At 67.5% G+C, this 15,838-nt stretch overlaps 1 protein-coding gene across 2 annotated transcripts in view; it reads right to left on the bottom strand.

Moving 5' to 3' along the window:
- The window catches only part of CHD3 (chromodomain helicase DNA binding protein 3), an 86,931-nt gene that overhangs the window by 51,971 nt on the left and 19,122 nt on the right, over positions 1-15,838 (bottom strand). For both annotated transcript variants that reach the window (XM_068424772.1, XM_068424771.1), the window contains exons 6-12: positions 14,071-14,201; positions 11,787-11,922; positions 11,601-11,663; positions 10,262-10,440; positions 6,682-6,912; positions 3,606-3,800; positions 443-657 (exon numbers count right to left, since the gene is read on the bottom strand). In XM_068424772.1, the coding sequence (XP_068280873.1) occupies positions 443-657; positions 3,606-3,800; positions 6,682-6,912; positions 10,262-10,440; positions 11,601-11,663; positions 11,787-11,922; positions 14,071-14,201 (1,150 nt within the window). The remainder of the gene's footprint in view (positions 1-442; positions 658-3,605; positions 3,801-6,681; positions 6,913-10,261; positions 10,441-11,600; positions 11,664-11,786; positions 11,923-14,070; positions 14,202-15,838) is intronic.

Raw genomic sequence — 15,838 nt, forward strand, 5'->3', positions numbered from 1 at the left:
TCCCCTCCCCATTTTGGGGGTACCTTTGGGGTCCCCCCGTGCTGGGGGGCACCCATGGGTGCTGAGGGTCCTCCTGGGTACAGAAGGGCACCCATGGGTGCTGGGGGTGTCCTTAGATGACCCAAGAGTCCTCAGAGTGTCCCCACGGCTGCCAGTGGTGCCCCCAAACCCCATGCTGCCACCCCCCATCCCCTCCCCATTTTGGGGGTACCCCGGGGGTCCCATGGGTGCTGGGGGTCCTCCTGGGTACAGAAGGGCACCCATGGGTGCTGGGGGTGCCCTTAGATGACCCGAGGGTGCCCAGAGTATCCCCAAACCCCACCCAGCTGCCCCCACGCCGCCAGCCCCCCCATCCCCTCCCCATTCTGCGGTTACCCCATGGGCGCCCCCCCCCGCCCAGCACCCATGGGTGCCCCCCCAGCACCCATGGGTGCCCCCCCACCTGTGGTTGATGATGCGGTGCACCGTCATCCACTCGGGTTTGATGCCGTAGCGGTAGAACCTCTCCTCCATGCCCCCGAAGAGGGGGTCCCCCCCCGCCCCCCGCTTCTCGCTCTTGGGGTCGTCGTCGCCGGAGCCGTAGTCGAGGGGGGGCGGCTCGTCCATGTCGTTCTTGCGCTGGTAGTTGCGGTACATGACGAGGTGGAAGATCTCCAGCTGGTGGGGGGGGGGCACCCAAATTAGGGTGGGGGGCACCCAAAGTTGGGGGGGGCACCCCAAATTAGGGGGGGGGCACCCCAGCACCCAAACACCCAGAGCTCCTGGGTGGGGGGCGCTGCCCTGCTCCCCCTGTGCCCCAGGGGTGGGGGTGGACTGGGGGGGGGGGTTATGGGGGGGTGTGGGGGGGGGGGCACCCAAATTAGGGTGGGGGGCACCCAAAGTTGGGGGGGGCACCCAGAATTAGAGGAGGGGGCGCCTCAGCACCCAAACACCCAGAGCTCCTGGGTGGGAGGCGCTGCCCCGCTCCCCCTGTGCCCTGAGGGGGGGGGTGTGGGAGGGGGGTGGTCACCCCAAAATTAGGGGGGGCACCCAAAATTAGAGGGGGGGCACCCAAAAATTAGGGTGGGTACCCTAAAATTGGGGGGGGCACCCAAAATTAGAGGGGGGGGCACCCCAGCACTCAAACCCCCAGAGCTCCTGGATGGGGGGCGCTGCCCCGCTCCCACTTTGCCCTGAGGGGGGGGTGTGGGAGGGGGGTGGTCACCCCAAAATTAGGGGGGGGCACCCAAATTAGGGTGGGGGCACCCAAAGTTAGGGGGGGCACCCCAAAATTAGGGTGGGGGCACCCAGAATTAGAGGGGGGGGGACCCCAGCACCCAAACACCCAGAGGTCCTGGATGGGGGGCGCTGCCCCGCTCCCCCTGTGCCCCAGGGGTGGGGGTGGACTGGGAGGGGGTTATGGGGTGGGTGTGTTGGGGGGGGGCACCCAAATTAGGGGGGGGCACCCAAAATTAGATGGGGGGCACCCCAAAATTAGAGGGGGGGCACCCCAGCACCCAAACACCCAGAGCTCCTGGATGGGGGGGGCTGCCCCGCTCCCCCTGTGCCCCAGGGGTGGGGGGGGCTGGGGGGGGGTTATGGGGGGGGGTGTTGGGGGGGGGCACCCAAATTAGGGGTGGGGCACCCAAAATTAGGGGGGGCACCCTAAAATTAGAGGGGGGCACCCTAAAATTAGAGGGGGGGCACCCCAGCACCCAAACACCCAGAGCTCCTGGATGGGGGGCGCTGCCCCGCTCCCCCTGTGCCCCAGGGGTGGGGGTGGACTGGGGGGGGGGTTATGGGGGGTTGTGTTGGGGGGGGCACCCAAATTAGGGTGGGGGGCACCCCAAATTAGGGGTGGGGCACCCAAAATTAGGGGGGGCACCCTAAAATTAGAGGGGGGGCACCCTAAAATTAGAGGGGGGGCACCCCAGCACCCAAACACCCAGAGCTCCTGGGTGGGGGGCGCTGCCCCGCTGCCCCTGTGCCCCAGGGGTGGGGGTTAAGGTGGGGGTGTTGGGGGGGCACCCCTAAATTAGAGAGGGGGCCCAAAATTAGGGTGGGGGCACCCAAAATTGGGGGGGGGCACCCAAAATTGGCGTGGGGGCACCCAAAATTAGAGGGGGGGGAGCCCCAGCACCCAAACACCCAGAGCTCCTGGATGGGGGGGGCTGCCCCGCTCCCCCTGTGCCCCAGGGGTGGGTGTTGGGGGGGGCACCCAAGAGTGGGGAGCCCTGTCGGGGTGTCCCTGGTACTGGGGAACCCCCCACTGGGGGATACTGGGGTGGCCCCAGTACCAGCCCCCCCAAACTGGGCACACCAGTGCCCCCCAGTACCAGGGCCCCCCCAAACTGGGTACACCAGTGCCCCCCCAGTACCAGGCCCCCCCCAGACTGGGCACACCAGTCCCTCCCAGTACCTGCAGCTCCTTGATCCACGAGCAGTGCCAGTACGAGAGCGCCCCCCAAACTGGGTATATCCCATCTCCCCCAGTACCAGGCCCCCCCAAACTGGGTATACTGGGCCTCCCCCAGTACCAGGGCCCCCCAGACTGGGCACCCCAGTGCCCCCCAGTACCTGCAGCTCCTTGATCCATGAACAGTGCCAGTACGAGAGCCCCCCCCAAACTGGGTATACCAGGCCTCCCCCAGTACCGGCCTCCCCCAGTACCAGCCCCCCCCAAACTGGGTATATCACATCTCCCCCAGTACCAGACCCCCCCAAACTGGGTACACCAGCCCCCCCCCAGTACCAGGCCCCCCCAAACTGGGCATACCAGGCCCCCCCAGTACCAGGCCCCCCCAAAGGGGGTCTATCGCCCCCGCCCCCAGTACCAGGGCCCCCCAAACTGGGTACATCAGTGCCCTCCAGTACCAGCCCCCCCCCCAAACTGGGTATATCAGATCTCCCCCAGCCCCAGAGCCCCCCCAAACTGGCACACCAGTCCCCCCCAGTACCTGCAGCTCCTTGATCCACGAGCAGTGCCAGTACCAGGGCCCCCCCAAAGGGGGTCTATTGCCCCCTCCCCAGTACCAGCCCCTCCCAAACTGGGTATATCACGTCTCCCCCAGCACCAGGCCCCCCCAAACTGGTCATACCAGGCCCCCCCCAGTACCAGGGCCCCCCAAACTGGGCACACCAGTGCCCCCCCAGTACCTGCAGCTCCTTGATCCACAAGCAGTGCCAGTACGAGAGCCCGACCCAAACTGGGTACACCAGTGCCTCCCCAGTACCAGCCCCCCCAAACTGGGAATACCAGGCCTCCCCCAGTACCAGGCCCCCCCAAACTGGGCACCCCAGTGCCCCCCAGTACCTGCAGCTCCTTGATCCACGAGCAGTGCCAGTACCAGAGCCCCCCCAAACTGGGTATATCACCTCTCCCCCAGTACCAGGCCCCCCCAAACTGGGTATATGGGCCTCCCCCAGTACCAGGCCCCCCCAAAGGGGGTCTATCGCCCCCCCCAGTACCAGGCCCCCCCAAACTGGGCACACCAGCCCCCCCAGTACCAGGCCCCCCCAAACTGGGCACCCCAGTGCCCCCCAGTACCAGGCCCCCCCAAAGGGGGTCTATCGCCCCCCCCAGCACCAGGCCCCCCCAAACTGGGCACCCCAGTCCCTCCCAGTACCTGCAGCTCCTTGATCCACGAGCAGTGCCAGTACGAGAGCCCGACCCACTTGACGAAGAACTCCCGCTCGGAGCGGCCCTGCAGCGCCGGGGGGGGGCCCTCGGGGGGGGCCCCGGGGGGGGCGGCCACGGGGGGGGGCGGCTCCCCCCACCGCCAGTACAGGATCTTCTGCACCCGCCCCTTGAGCACGGGGCACTGCGGGGACACGGGGGGGACACGGGGGGGACACGGGGGGGACACGGGGGGGGACACGGGGGGGGACACGGGGTCAGGGCCCAGCCCGTGGCCGTCACCCCCCCACCAACAGTCAGAGCGTGGGGGGGGGGCAGGTGCCCACCCCAAGGGGGGGCTGCGGTGGCCCTGGGGTGGCCCCAGCACCGTGGGGTGGCCCCACCCTTGTCCCCGTCCCCATCAGGTCCCGTCACTGTCCCCAACTTGAGCCAACCCCGTTCCCCATCACGTCCTGTCCCTGTCCCCATCCCCACCACCTCCTTGTCCCATCCTTGTCCTTGTCCCCACCAGGTCCTTGTCCCATCCCCATCCCTGTCCCATCTCCACCAGATCCTTGTCCCTCCCCCACCATCACCCTGTCCCCACCAGGTCCCTGTCCCATCCCCATGAGGTCCTTGTTTCACCCCTGTCCCCAACCCCACCAGATCCTTGTCCCATCCCTGTCCTTGTCCCCACCACCTCCTTGTCCCACCACTGTCCCATCCCCAGCAGGTCCTTGTCCCACCACCATCCCAACCCTACCACATCTTTGTCCCACCCCCACCAGACCCTTGTCCCATCCCCACTGTCGTCCTGTCCCCACCAGGTCCTTGTCCCATCCCTGTCCTTGTCCCATCCCTGTCCCATCCCCACCAGATCCATGTTCCACCACTGTCCCCATCCCCACCAGGTCCCTGTCCCATCCCCATGAGGTCCTTATTTCACCCCTGTCCACATCCCCACCAGGTCCTTGTCCCATCCCCATCCCTGTCCCATCCCCACCAGATCCTTGTCCCATCCCCACCATCATCCTGTCCCCACCAGGTCCTTGTCCCACCACTGCCCCATCCCCACCAGGTCCTTCTTTCACCCCTGTCCCCATCCCCACCAGATCCCTGTCCCATCCCTGTCCTTGTCCCCACCAGGTCCATGTCCCATCCCCATCTCTGCCAGGTCCATGTCCCACCACCATCTCAACCCTACCACATCCTTGTCCCACCATCGTCCTGTCCCATCCCTGTCCATGTCCCCACCAGGTTCTTGTCCCACCACTGTCCCATCCCCACCAGATCCATGTTCCATCCCTGTCCCCATCCCCACCAGGTCCTTGTCCCACCACCATCCCAACCCTACCACCTCCTTGTCCCACCACCGTCCCATCCCCACCAGATCTTTGTCCTATCCCTGTCCCATCCCCACCATGTCCTTGTCCCATCCCTGTCCTTGTCCCACCACTGTCCTGTCCCCACCAGATCCATGTCCCACCCCTGTCCCCATCCCCACCAGATCCTTGTCCTGTCCCCACCATCATCCTGTCCCCACCAAGTCATTGTCCCATCCCTGTCCTTGTCCCCACCAGGTCCATGTCCCACCACCATCTCAACCCTACCACATCCTTGTCCCACCACCGTCCTGTCCCCACCAGATCCATGTCCCACCACTGTCCCCATACCCACCAGATCCTTATCCTATCCCTGTCCTTGTCCCCACCAGGTCCTTGTCCCCCATCCCCACCATTGTCCTGTCCCCACCAGGTCCTTGTCCCACCCCTGTCCCATCCCCACAAGGTCCTTGTCCCATCCCCACCACCATCCCACCCTACCACATCCTTGTCCCACCCCTGTCCTGTCCCCACCAGATCCTTGTCCCATCCCTGTCCTTGTCCCCACCAGATCCTTGTACCATCCCCATCGGTCTCCCATCCCCATCAGGTCCATGTACCACCACCATCCCAACCCTATCACATCCTTGTCCCACCCCTGTCCTGTCCCCACCAGATCCTTGTCTCATCCCTGTCCCCATCCCCACCAGATCCTTGTCCCACCACTGTCCCATCCCCACCAGGTCCATGTCCCACCACCATCCTGTCCCCACCAGGTCCTTGTCCCATCCCCATCGCTCTCCCATCCCCACCAGATCCTTGTCCCATCCCCACCATCATCCTGTCCCCACCAGGTCCTTGTCCCACCCCTGTCCCCATCCCCATCAGGTCCATGTCCCACCATCATCCCAACCCTACCACATCCTTGTCCCATCCCTGTCCCCATCCCCACCAGGTCCATGTCCCACCACCATCTCATCCCTACCACATCCTTGTGCCACCGTCGTCCTGTCCCATCCCTGTCCATGTCCCCACCACCTCCTTGTCCCACCACTGTCCCGTCCCCACCAGATCCTTGTCCCATCCCCACCATCGTCCTGTCCCCACCAAGTTCTTGTCCCATCCCTTTCCCATCCCCACCAGGTCCTTGTCCCCACCAGGTCCCTGTCCCATCCCCATCCTTGTCCCATCCCTGCCAGCTCCCTGTCCCACCACCATCCCAACCCCACCACCTCCTTGTCCCACCACCATCCCATCCCCACCAGGTCCTTGTCCCATCCCTGTCCTTGTCCCCACCAGGTCCCTGTCCCACCACCATCCCAACCCTACCACCTCCTTGTCCCACCACCATCCCATCCCCACCAGGTCCTTGTCCCATCCCTGTCCTTGTCCCCGCCAGCTCCCTGTCCCACCACCATCCCAACCCTACCACCTCCTTGTCCCACCACCGTCCCATCCCCACCAGGTCCCTGTCCCATCCCCACCAGGTCCTTGTCCCATCCCCATCCCTGTCCCATCCCCACCAGATCCATGTTCCATCCTTGTCCCCATCCCCACCAGGTCCTTGTCCCATCCCTGTCCCCATCCCCATCAGACCCTTGTCCCATCCCCACCATCATCCTGTCCCATCCCTGTCCATGTCCCCACCACCTCCTTGTCCCACCACTGTCCCATCCCCACCAGGTCCACGTCCCACCACCATCCCAACCCCACCACCTCCTTGTCCCACCACCATCCCGTCCCCACCTCCCCGTGTCCCCGTACCGTGCAGCGGGGACAGAGCCACTCGCCGTTGGGGACCTCGGGCAGGGGCGGGTTGAGGCAGTGGATGTGGTAGGAGGACACGCAGGCGTCGCAGCACAGCAGCTCCCCGCCGTCCTTGCACACGCGGCAGTACTCCATGTGGTCGTCCTCCTCCTCCTTCTCCCCTTCCTCCTCCTCCTCTTCCTCCTCCTCCTCCTCCTCCTTCGCCTCCCACTGCACCCCCTCCTTCTCCTGAGGGACACCCAGCGTCAGGCACACTGCGGCTCCTGGGGACACCCCCAAACAGCACCCAGGGACACCCAAACCTCCTGGAGACACCCAAACCTTCTGGAGATGCCCCCAAAACTACACCCAGGGACACCCAAACCTCCTGGGGACACCCTGAGGGACACCCAGACCTCCTGGAGATGACCCCAGGGACACCCAAACCTTCTGGGGACACCCTGAGGGACACCCAAACCTCCTGGAGATGACCCCACGGACACCCAAACCTTCTAGGGACACCCTGAGGGACACCCAGACCTTCTGGCGACACCCTGAGGGACACCCAAACCTTCTGGAGACACCCAAACCTCCTGGAGATGACCCCAGGGACACCCAAACCTCCTGGGGACACCCCCCAAAACAGCACCCAGGGACACCCAAACCTCCTGGAGACACCCTGAGGGACACACAAAAATCCTGAGGGACACACAAAAATCCTGAGGGACACCCAGACCTCCTGGGGACACCCTGAGGGACACCAAACCTCCTGGGGACACCCTGAGAGACACCCAAACCTCCTGAGGGACACCCAAACCTTCTGGGGACACCCTGAGGGACACCCAAACCTCCTGGGGACACCCTGAGGGACACCCAAACCTCCTGGAGATGACCCCACGGACACCCAAACCTTCTAGGAACACCCTGAGGGACACCCTGAAGGACACACAAACCTTCTAGGGACACCCTGAGGGACACCCTGAGGGACACCCAAACCTTCTGGGGACACCCAAACCTCCTGAGGGACACCCTGCGGGACACACAAATCTCCTGGGGACACCCCGAGGGACACCCTGAAGGACATCCAGACCTCCTGAGGGACACCCAAACCTCCTGGGGACACCCTGAGGGAAACCCAGACCTTCTGGAGACACCCTGAGGGACACCCAAACCTCCTGGGGACACGCTGAGGGACACCCAGACCTCCTGGAGACACCCAAATCTCCTGAAGATGCCCCTAAACAGCACCCAGGGACACCCAAACCTCCTGGGGACACCCTCAGGGACACCCAGACCTCCTGGAGGTGAGCCCAGGGACACCCAAACCTTCTGGGGACACCCTGAGGGACACCCAGACCTCCTGGAGATGACCCCACGGACACCCAAACCTTCTGGGGACACCCTGAGGGACACCCAGACCTCCTGGAGATGACCCCACGGACACCCAAACCTTCTAGGGACACCCTGAGGGGCACCCAGACCTCCTGGAGACACCCAAACCTTCTGGAGATGCCCCCAAAACTACACCCAGGGACACCCAAACCTCCTGGGGACACCCAAACCTCCTGGAGATGACCCCAGGGACACCCAAACCTTCTGGGGACACCCTGAGGGACACCCAAACCTTCTACGGACACCCTGAGGGACACCCAAACCTCCTGAGGACACCCTGAGGAACACACAAAAATCCTGAGGGACACCCAGACCTCCCGGGGACACCCTGAGGGACCCCCAAACCGCCTGGGGACACCCTGAGGGACACCCAGACCTCCTGGGGACACGCTGAGGGACCCCCAGACCTCCTGGAGACACCCAAATCTCCTGAAGATACCCCTAAACAGCACCCAGGGACACCCAAACCTCCTGGGGACACGCTGAGGGACACCCAAACCTCCTGGGGACACCCTGAGGGACACCCAGACCTCCTGGGGACACCCTGAGGGACACCCAGACCTTCTGGAGATGCCCTCCAGGGACCCCAAGCCTTCTGGGGACACCCTGAGGGACACCCAGACCTTCTGGAGACACCCTGAGGGACACCCAGACCTCCTGGGGACACGCTGAGGGACACCCAGACCTCCTGGAGACACCCAAATCTCCTGAAGATACCCCTAAACAGCACCCAGGGACACCCAAACCTCCTGGGGACACCCTGAGGGACACCCAGACCTTCTGGAGATGCCCTCCAGGGACCCCAAACCTCCTGGGGACACCCTGAGGGACACCCAGACCTTCTGGCGACACCCTGAGGGACACCCAAACCTTCTAGAGACACCCAAACCTCCTGGAGATGACCCCAGGGACACCCAAACCTCCTGAGGGACACCCAAACCTCCTGGAGACACCCTGAGGGACACCCAAACCTCCTGGGGACACCCTGAGGGACACCCAGACCTCCTGGAGATGAGCCCAGGGACACCCAAACCTCCTGGGGACACCCTGAGGGACGCCCAGACCTTCTGGAGATGCCCTCCAGGGACCCCAAACCTCCTGGGGACACCCTGAGGGACACCCAAACCTCCTAAAGCCTCCGCAGGGACCCCCAAACTCCCCCAGGATCCCCTCCAGGGACCCCCAAACCCCACCCAGGGACCCCCAAACTCCCCCAGGATCCCCCCAGAGACCCCCAAACTCCCCCAAGATACCCCCAGGGACCCCCAAATCCCACCCAGGGACCCCCAAACTCCCCCCAGGGACCCCCAGGGACCCTCAAACTCCCCCAGGATCCCCCCAGGGACCCCCAAACTCCCCCAGAGACCCTCAAACCCCCCCCCAGGGACCCCCAAACCCCCCCAAGATCCCCCTAGAGACCCCCAAACTCCCCCAGCATCCCCCCCAGGGACCCCCAAACGGCTCCCCAGAGACCCCCAATTACCCCCCCGGGACCCCCAAACTCCCCCAAACCCCCCCAAGGACCCCCAACCCCCCCTAGGATGCCTCCAGGGACCCCCAACCCCCCTAGGATCCCCCTAGAGACCCCCAAATGCCCCCCAGGATCCCCCCAGGGACCCTCAAGGACCCCAAACATCCCCAAATGCCCCCCCGGGACCCCCAAACACCCCCCCAGGATCCCCCCAGGGACCCCCAACCCCCCCTAGGATCCCCCCAGGGACCCCCAAACTCCCCCAAACACCCCCAGGGACCCCAAACATCCCCCAGGGATCCCCCAGGGACCCCCAAACTCCCCCAAACACCCCCAGGGACCCCAAACACCCCCCAGGGACCCCCCAGGGACCCCAAACCCCCCTAGGATTACCCTAGAGACCCCCAAACTCCCCCCAGGGACCCCCTTGAGACCCCCAAACCCCCCCTAGGATCACCCTAGAGACCCCCAAACTCCCCCCAGGGACCCCCTTGAGACCCCCAAACCCCCCCAAGATCCCCCCAGGGACCCCCAAACCCCCCTAGGATCACCCTAGAGACCCCCCAAATGCCCCCCAGGGACCCCCAAACTCCCCCAAGATCCCCCTAGAGACCCCCAAACACCCCCCAGGGACCCCGAAATGCCCCCAGGGACCCCCAAACCCCCCCAAGGACCCCAGGGACCCCCAAACACCCCCCAGGGACCCCCAGGGACCCCCCCCCCGCGGCAGCTCACGCAGTGGGGGCAGCTCCAGCGGCCCTCGGGCGCGCGGTCGAGCTCGGGGTCGAGGCACACGAGGTGGTAGGCGCGGGGGCAGGTGTCGCAGAGGATGATCTCGCCCCCCTGCTGGCACACCTCGCAGTAGTCCTGGTGGTCCGTCTCGTAGCCATCGCCCTCGTCCTCCGGCCCCGGCCCTGCGGGGGGGACGCCACGCACCGCCCGCTGCCACCCGGCTGGGCTGGGCAGGGATGGGGGGCACTGGGGGACAGGGGATGGGGGTACTGGGGGCGCTGGGGAGAGGAGGATGGGGGTACTGGGGTACAGGGGTACTGGGGTACAGGGGTACTGGGGGCGCTGGGGACAGGGGGACGGGGGTACTGGGGGCGCTGGGGACAGGGGGACGGGGGTACTGGGGGCGCTGGGGACAGGGGGACAGGGGCATACGGGGACTGGGGGCGCTGGGGGATGGGGGTACTGGGGGCGCTGGAGACAGGGGGACAGGGGCATACGGGGACTGGGGGCGCTGGGAGATGGGGGTACTGGGGGCACTGGGGACAGGGGGCACTGGGGTACTGGGGGCGCTGGAGACAGGGGGGGATGGGGGTACTGGGGGCACTGGGGACAGGGGGATGGGGGTACTGGGGGCACTGGGGACAGGGGTACTGGCGGCGCTGGGGACAGGGGGATGGGGAGACAGGGGTACTGGGGGACAGGGGTACTGGGGGCACGGGGACAGGGGGACGGGAGGACGGGGTTACTGGGGGCGCTGGGGACATGGGGGCACTGGGGATGGGGGATGAGGGTACTGGGGGCACTGGGGATGGGGGGAGGGGGATACTGGGGGCACTGGGGACAGGGGACAGGGGGACAGGGGGATGGGGGTACTGGGGGACAGGGGCACTGGGGACAGGGGACAGGGGGACAGGGGGATGGGGGTACTGGGGGACAGGGGCACTGGGGACAAGGGGATGGGGACATGGTGGCACCGGGGATAGGGGCACTGGGGACACCGGGGTGGGGACATCAGGGGACAGGGACACAAGGGATGGGGACACCAGGGGGTGGAGGCACCAAGGAGACAGGGGCAGGGGGATGTGGTGGCACCAGGGACATGGGGACACCGGGACACCTGGGGACAGGGACACTGGGGACACCAAACACCCCGGAGAGATGGTGGGGACGGGGACATGGGGACACGGGGACACCGCTACACCCCCCTGGAAGAAACCAGGGTCTGGGGACCCCCTGGATGCCACCACTGACACAGGCAAGGGACCGAGGACCCCGCTCAGGGGGACACCGCGGGCTCGGGGACCCCAGGTGACAACTTGGGGACAGCGGGGGGGTGTCTCACCGTGCGCGGGCGCCGCGCCCGTCCCCACGGGGCCGCGCTCCCGGCTGAGCCCGGCGCAGGGGGCTGCGAGGAGAGAGGGGACAGGGGTGTCACCTGGTGTCCCCGCCGCTGCGTCTGGGCACGAGGAAGGTGGTGGCACCTGGGGAGGTGCCCGGTGGCACTTGGGGACAGGGGGGGGACACTCACCCTTCTTCTTCTTGCGGCCGGGCCGTCCCCGCTTGAGCTTCTTGAGGCGGGTGGTGGGGTCGGGGCGGGGGGCGGCCCCCAGCACCCCGGGGCTCTCGGCGTCCGACTCCTCTTCCACCTCCCCGGCGTCCTCGCTCTGCCGGGGGGACAGCGGGTGACACCGGGTGGCATTGGGGACAGCGGGTGGCAGGGGGGACAGCGGGTGGCAGGGGGGACAAGGAGACACAGGGGACAGGGGGGACGTGGGGACAGGGAGAGTGGGGTGGGGGGAGACAGAGAGACATGGGGGCAGTGGTGGGACGGGACCACGGGGGTGGGTGCCACCACCTGGGGACAGCGGGTGACATCGGGTGGCATTGCGGGGACAGCGGGTGGCAGGGGGGGACAGGGGGGATGTGGGGACAGGGGGGACGTGGGGACAGGGAGAGTGGGGTGTGGGGAGACGTGGGGGCAGCGGTGGGACGGGACCATGGGGGTGGGTGCCACTGCCTGGGGACAGCGGGTGACACTGGGTGGCATTGGGGACAGCGGGTGGCAGGGGGGGACAGCGGGTGGCAGGGGGGGACAAGGAGACACGGGGAATGGGGGGACATGGGGGATGGGGGGACATGGGGACAGGGAGAGTGGGGTGGGGGGGGACAGGGAGATGTGGGGGGCAGCGGTGGGACGGGACCACAGGGGTGGGTGCCACCACCTGGGGACAGCGGGTGACACTGGGTGGCATTGGGGGACATTGGGTGGCATGGGGGGACAGCGGGTGGCGTGGGGGGGACAAAGGGACACAGGGGACAGGGGAAATGTAGGGACAGGGAGAGTGGGGTGTCAGGGGACAGGGAGATGTGGGGGGCAGCGGTGGGACGGGACCACAGGGGTGGGTGCCACCACCTGGGGACAGCGGGTGACACTGGGTGGCATTGGGGGACATTGGGTGGCATGGGTGGACAGCGGGTGGCAGGGGGGAACAAGGAGACACGGGGAATGGGGGGACATGGGGGATGGGGGGACATGGGGACAGGGAGAGTGGGGTGGGGGGAGACAGAGAGACATGGGGGCTGTGGTGGGACGGGACCACGGGGGTGGGTGCCACCGCCTGGGGACAGCGGGTGACACCGGGTGGCACTGGGGGACAGCGGGTGGCGTGGGGGGACAAGGAGACAAAGGGGACAGGGGGGATGTGGGGACAGGGGGGACATGGGGACAGGGAGAGTGGGGGGCAGCGGTGGGACGGGACCACAGGGGTGGGTGCCACCGCCTGGGGACAGCAGGTGACACTGGGTGGCATTGGGGGACAGCGGGTGGCATGGGGGGACAGCGGGTGGCAGGGGGGGACAAGGAGACACGGGGAATGGGGGGACATGGGGGATGGGGGGACATGGGGACAGGGAGAGTGGGGTGGGGGGAGACAGAGAGACATGGGGGCTGTGGTGGGACGGGACCACGGGGGTGGGTGCCACCGCCTGGGGACAGCGGGTGACACCGGGTGGCATTGGGGGACAGCGGGTGGCGTGGGGGGACAAGGAGACAAGGGGGACAGGGGGGACGTGGGGACAGGGAGAGTGGGGTGTGGGGAGACGTGGGGGCAGCGGTGGGACGGGACCATGGGGGTGGGTGCCACTGCCTGGGGACAGCGGGTGACACTGGGTGGCATTGGGGACAGCGGGTGGCAGGGGGGGACAGCGGGTGGCAGGGGGGGACAAGGAGACACGGGGAATGGGGGGACATGGGGGATGGGGGGACATGGGGACAGGGAGAGTGGGGTGGGGGGGGACAGGGAGAGTGGGGTGGGGGGGGACAGGGAGACGTGGGGGCAGCGGTGGGATGGGACCATGGGGGTGGGTGACACCGCCTGGGGACAGCGGGTGACACCAGGTGGCATTGGGGGACATTGGGTGGCATGGGGGGACAGCGGGTGGCATGGGGGGACAAGGAGACACGGGGGACAGGGGGGACATGGGGACAGGGGGGACGTGGGGGGCAGCGGTGGGATGGGACCATGGGGGTGGGTGCCACCACCTGGGGACAGTGGGTGACACTGGGTGGCACTGGGGGACAGCGGGTGGCAGGGAGGGACACCAGGTGGCACTGGGGGACAGCGGGTGGCGTGGGGGGACAAGGAGACATGGGGGACAGGGGGGACGTGGGGACAGGGGGACGGGGCGGGGGGGGACGACAGGGAGACGTGGGGGCAGTGGTGGGACAGGACCATGGGGGTGGGTGCCACCGCCTGGGGACAGCGGGTGACACCGGGTGGCATTGGGGGAAAGGGGGGGACAGGGGGACCCACCGAGCTGCTCTTCTTGCGCTTGCCCCCCAGCACCCCCAGCTTGATCTTGAGCGGCGCCATCTTCCTCCCCTTCATCTTCCTCTTCAGCTCCGGCACCCGCGGGCTCTTGCTGCGCTTCTTGTGCCCGGGGCCTGGGGGGGCACCGGGTGGGTGGGGGGGGACACCCTAGGGACCCCCTAAACCCCCCCAGGATCCCCTTAGGGACCCCCAACACCCCCAGATCCTCCCACGGACCCCCAAACCCCAGACGAGCACCCAGACACCTGGGGAGCACCCAGACACCCCCCTCCCCACACCAGACGAGCACCCGGGGGGGGGGCACCCAGGCACCCCCTCCCCAAACCAGATGAGCACCCGGGGGGGGGGCACCCAGACACCCCCTCCCCAAAGCTGATGAGCACCTGGGGGGGGGGCACCCAGACACCCCCTCCCCAAAGCTGATGAGCACCTGTGGGGCACCCAGGCACCGCCTCGCCAACCCAGAGGAGCACCTGGGGGGCACCCAGGCACCCCCTCCCCTAACCACACGAGTACCCAGAGGGGGCACCCAGGCACCCCCTCCCCAGACCAGACGAGCACCCAGGCACCCGGGGTGCACCCAGACGCCCCCTCCCCAAACCAGACGAGCACCCAGGGGGCACCCAGGCACCCCCTCCCCAGACCAGACGAGCACCCAGGGGGACACCCAGGCACCCCCTCCCCAGACCAGACGAGCACCCAGGCACCCGGGGGGCACCCAGACGCCCCCTCCCCACACCAGACGAGCACCCAGACACCCGGGGGGCACCCAGGCACCCCCTCCCCAAAGCTGATGAGCACCCGGGCGGCACCCAGGCACCCCCTCCCCAACCCAGACAAGCACCCAGACACCCCCCTCCCCAACCCAGACAAGCACCCAGACACCCGGGGGGCACCCAGACGCCCCCTCCCCAACCCAGACGAGCACCCGGGGGGCACACAGGCACCCCCTCCCCAACCCAGACGAGCACCCGGGGGGCACCCAGACACCCCCTCCCCACACCAGAAGAGCACCCAGACACCCAGGGGGCACCCAGGCACCCCCTCCCCACACCAGACGAGCACCCAGACACCCAGGGGGGCACCCAGGCACCCCCTCCCCACACCACACGAGCACCCAGACACCCAGGGGGGCACCCAGGCACCCCCTCCCCACACCACACGAGCACCCAGACACCCGGGGGGCACCCAGGCACCCCCTCCCCAACCCAGACGAGCACCCGAGGGGGGGGCACCCAGGCACCCCCTCCCCACACCAGATGAGCACCCAGACACCCGGGGGGCACCCAGGCACCCCCTCCCCAAAGCTGATGAGCACCCAGGGGGCACCCAGGCACCCCCTCCCCAACCCAGACGAGCACCCAGACACCCGGGGGGGCACCCAGGCACCCCCTCCCCAAACCACACGAGCACCCAGACACCCAGAGGGGGCACCCAGGCACCCCCTCCCCAAACCAGACAAGCACCCAAGGGGGCACCCAGGCACCCCCTCCCCACACCAGCCGAGCCCCCAGGCACCCAGGGGGCACCCAGGCACTCCCTCCCCAACCCAGACGAGCACCCGGGGGGCACCCAGACACCCCCTCCCCACACCACACGAGCACCCAGACACCCCCTCCCCAGACCAGACAAGCACCCAGACACCCAGGGGGCACCCAGGCACCCCCTCCCCAAACCAGACGAGCAGCCGGGGGGCACCCAGACACCCCCTCCCCACACCAGACGAGCACCCAGACACGCGGGGGGCACC

The sequence above is a fragment of the Nyctibius grandis genome, unplaced genomic scaffold (genome assembly GCF_013368605.1).
Source record: "Nyctibius grandis isolate bNycGra1 unplaced genomic scaffold, bNycGra1.pri scaffold_71_arrow_ctg1, whole genome shotgun sequence".
NCBI classification, from domain to species: Eukaryota; Metazoa; Chordata; class Aves; order Nyctibiiformes; family Nyctibiidae; genus Nyctibius; species Nyctibius grandis.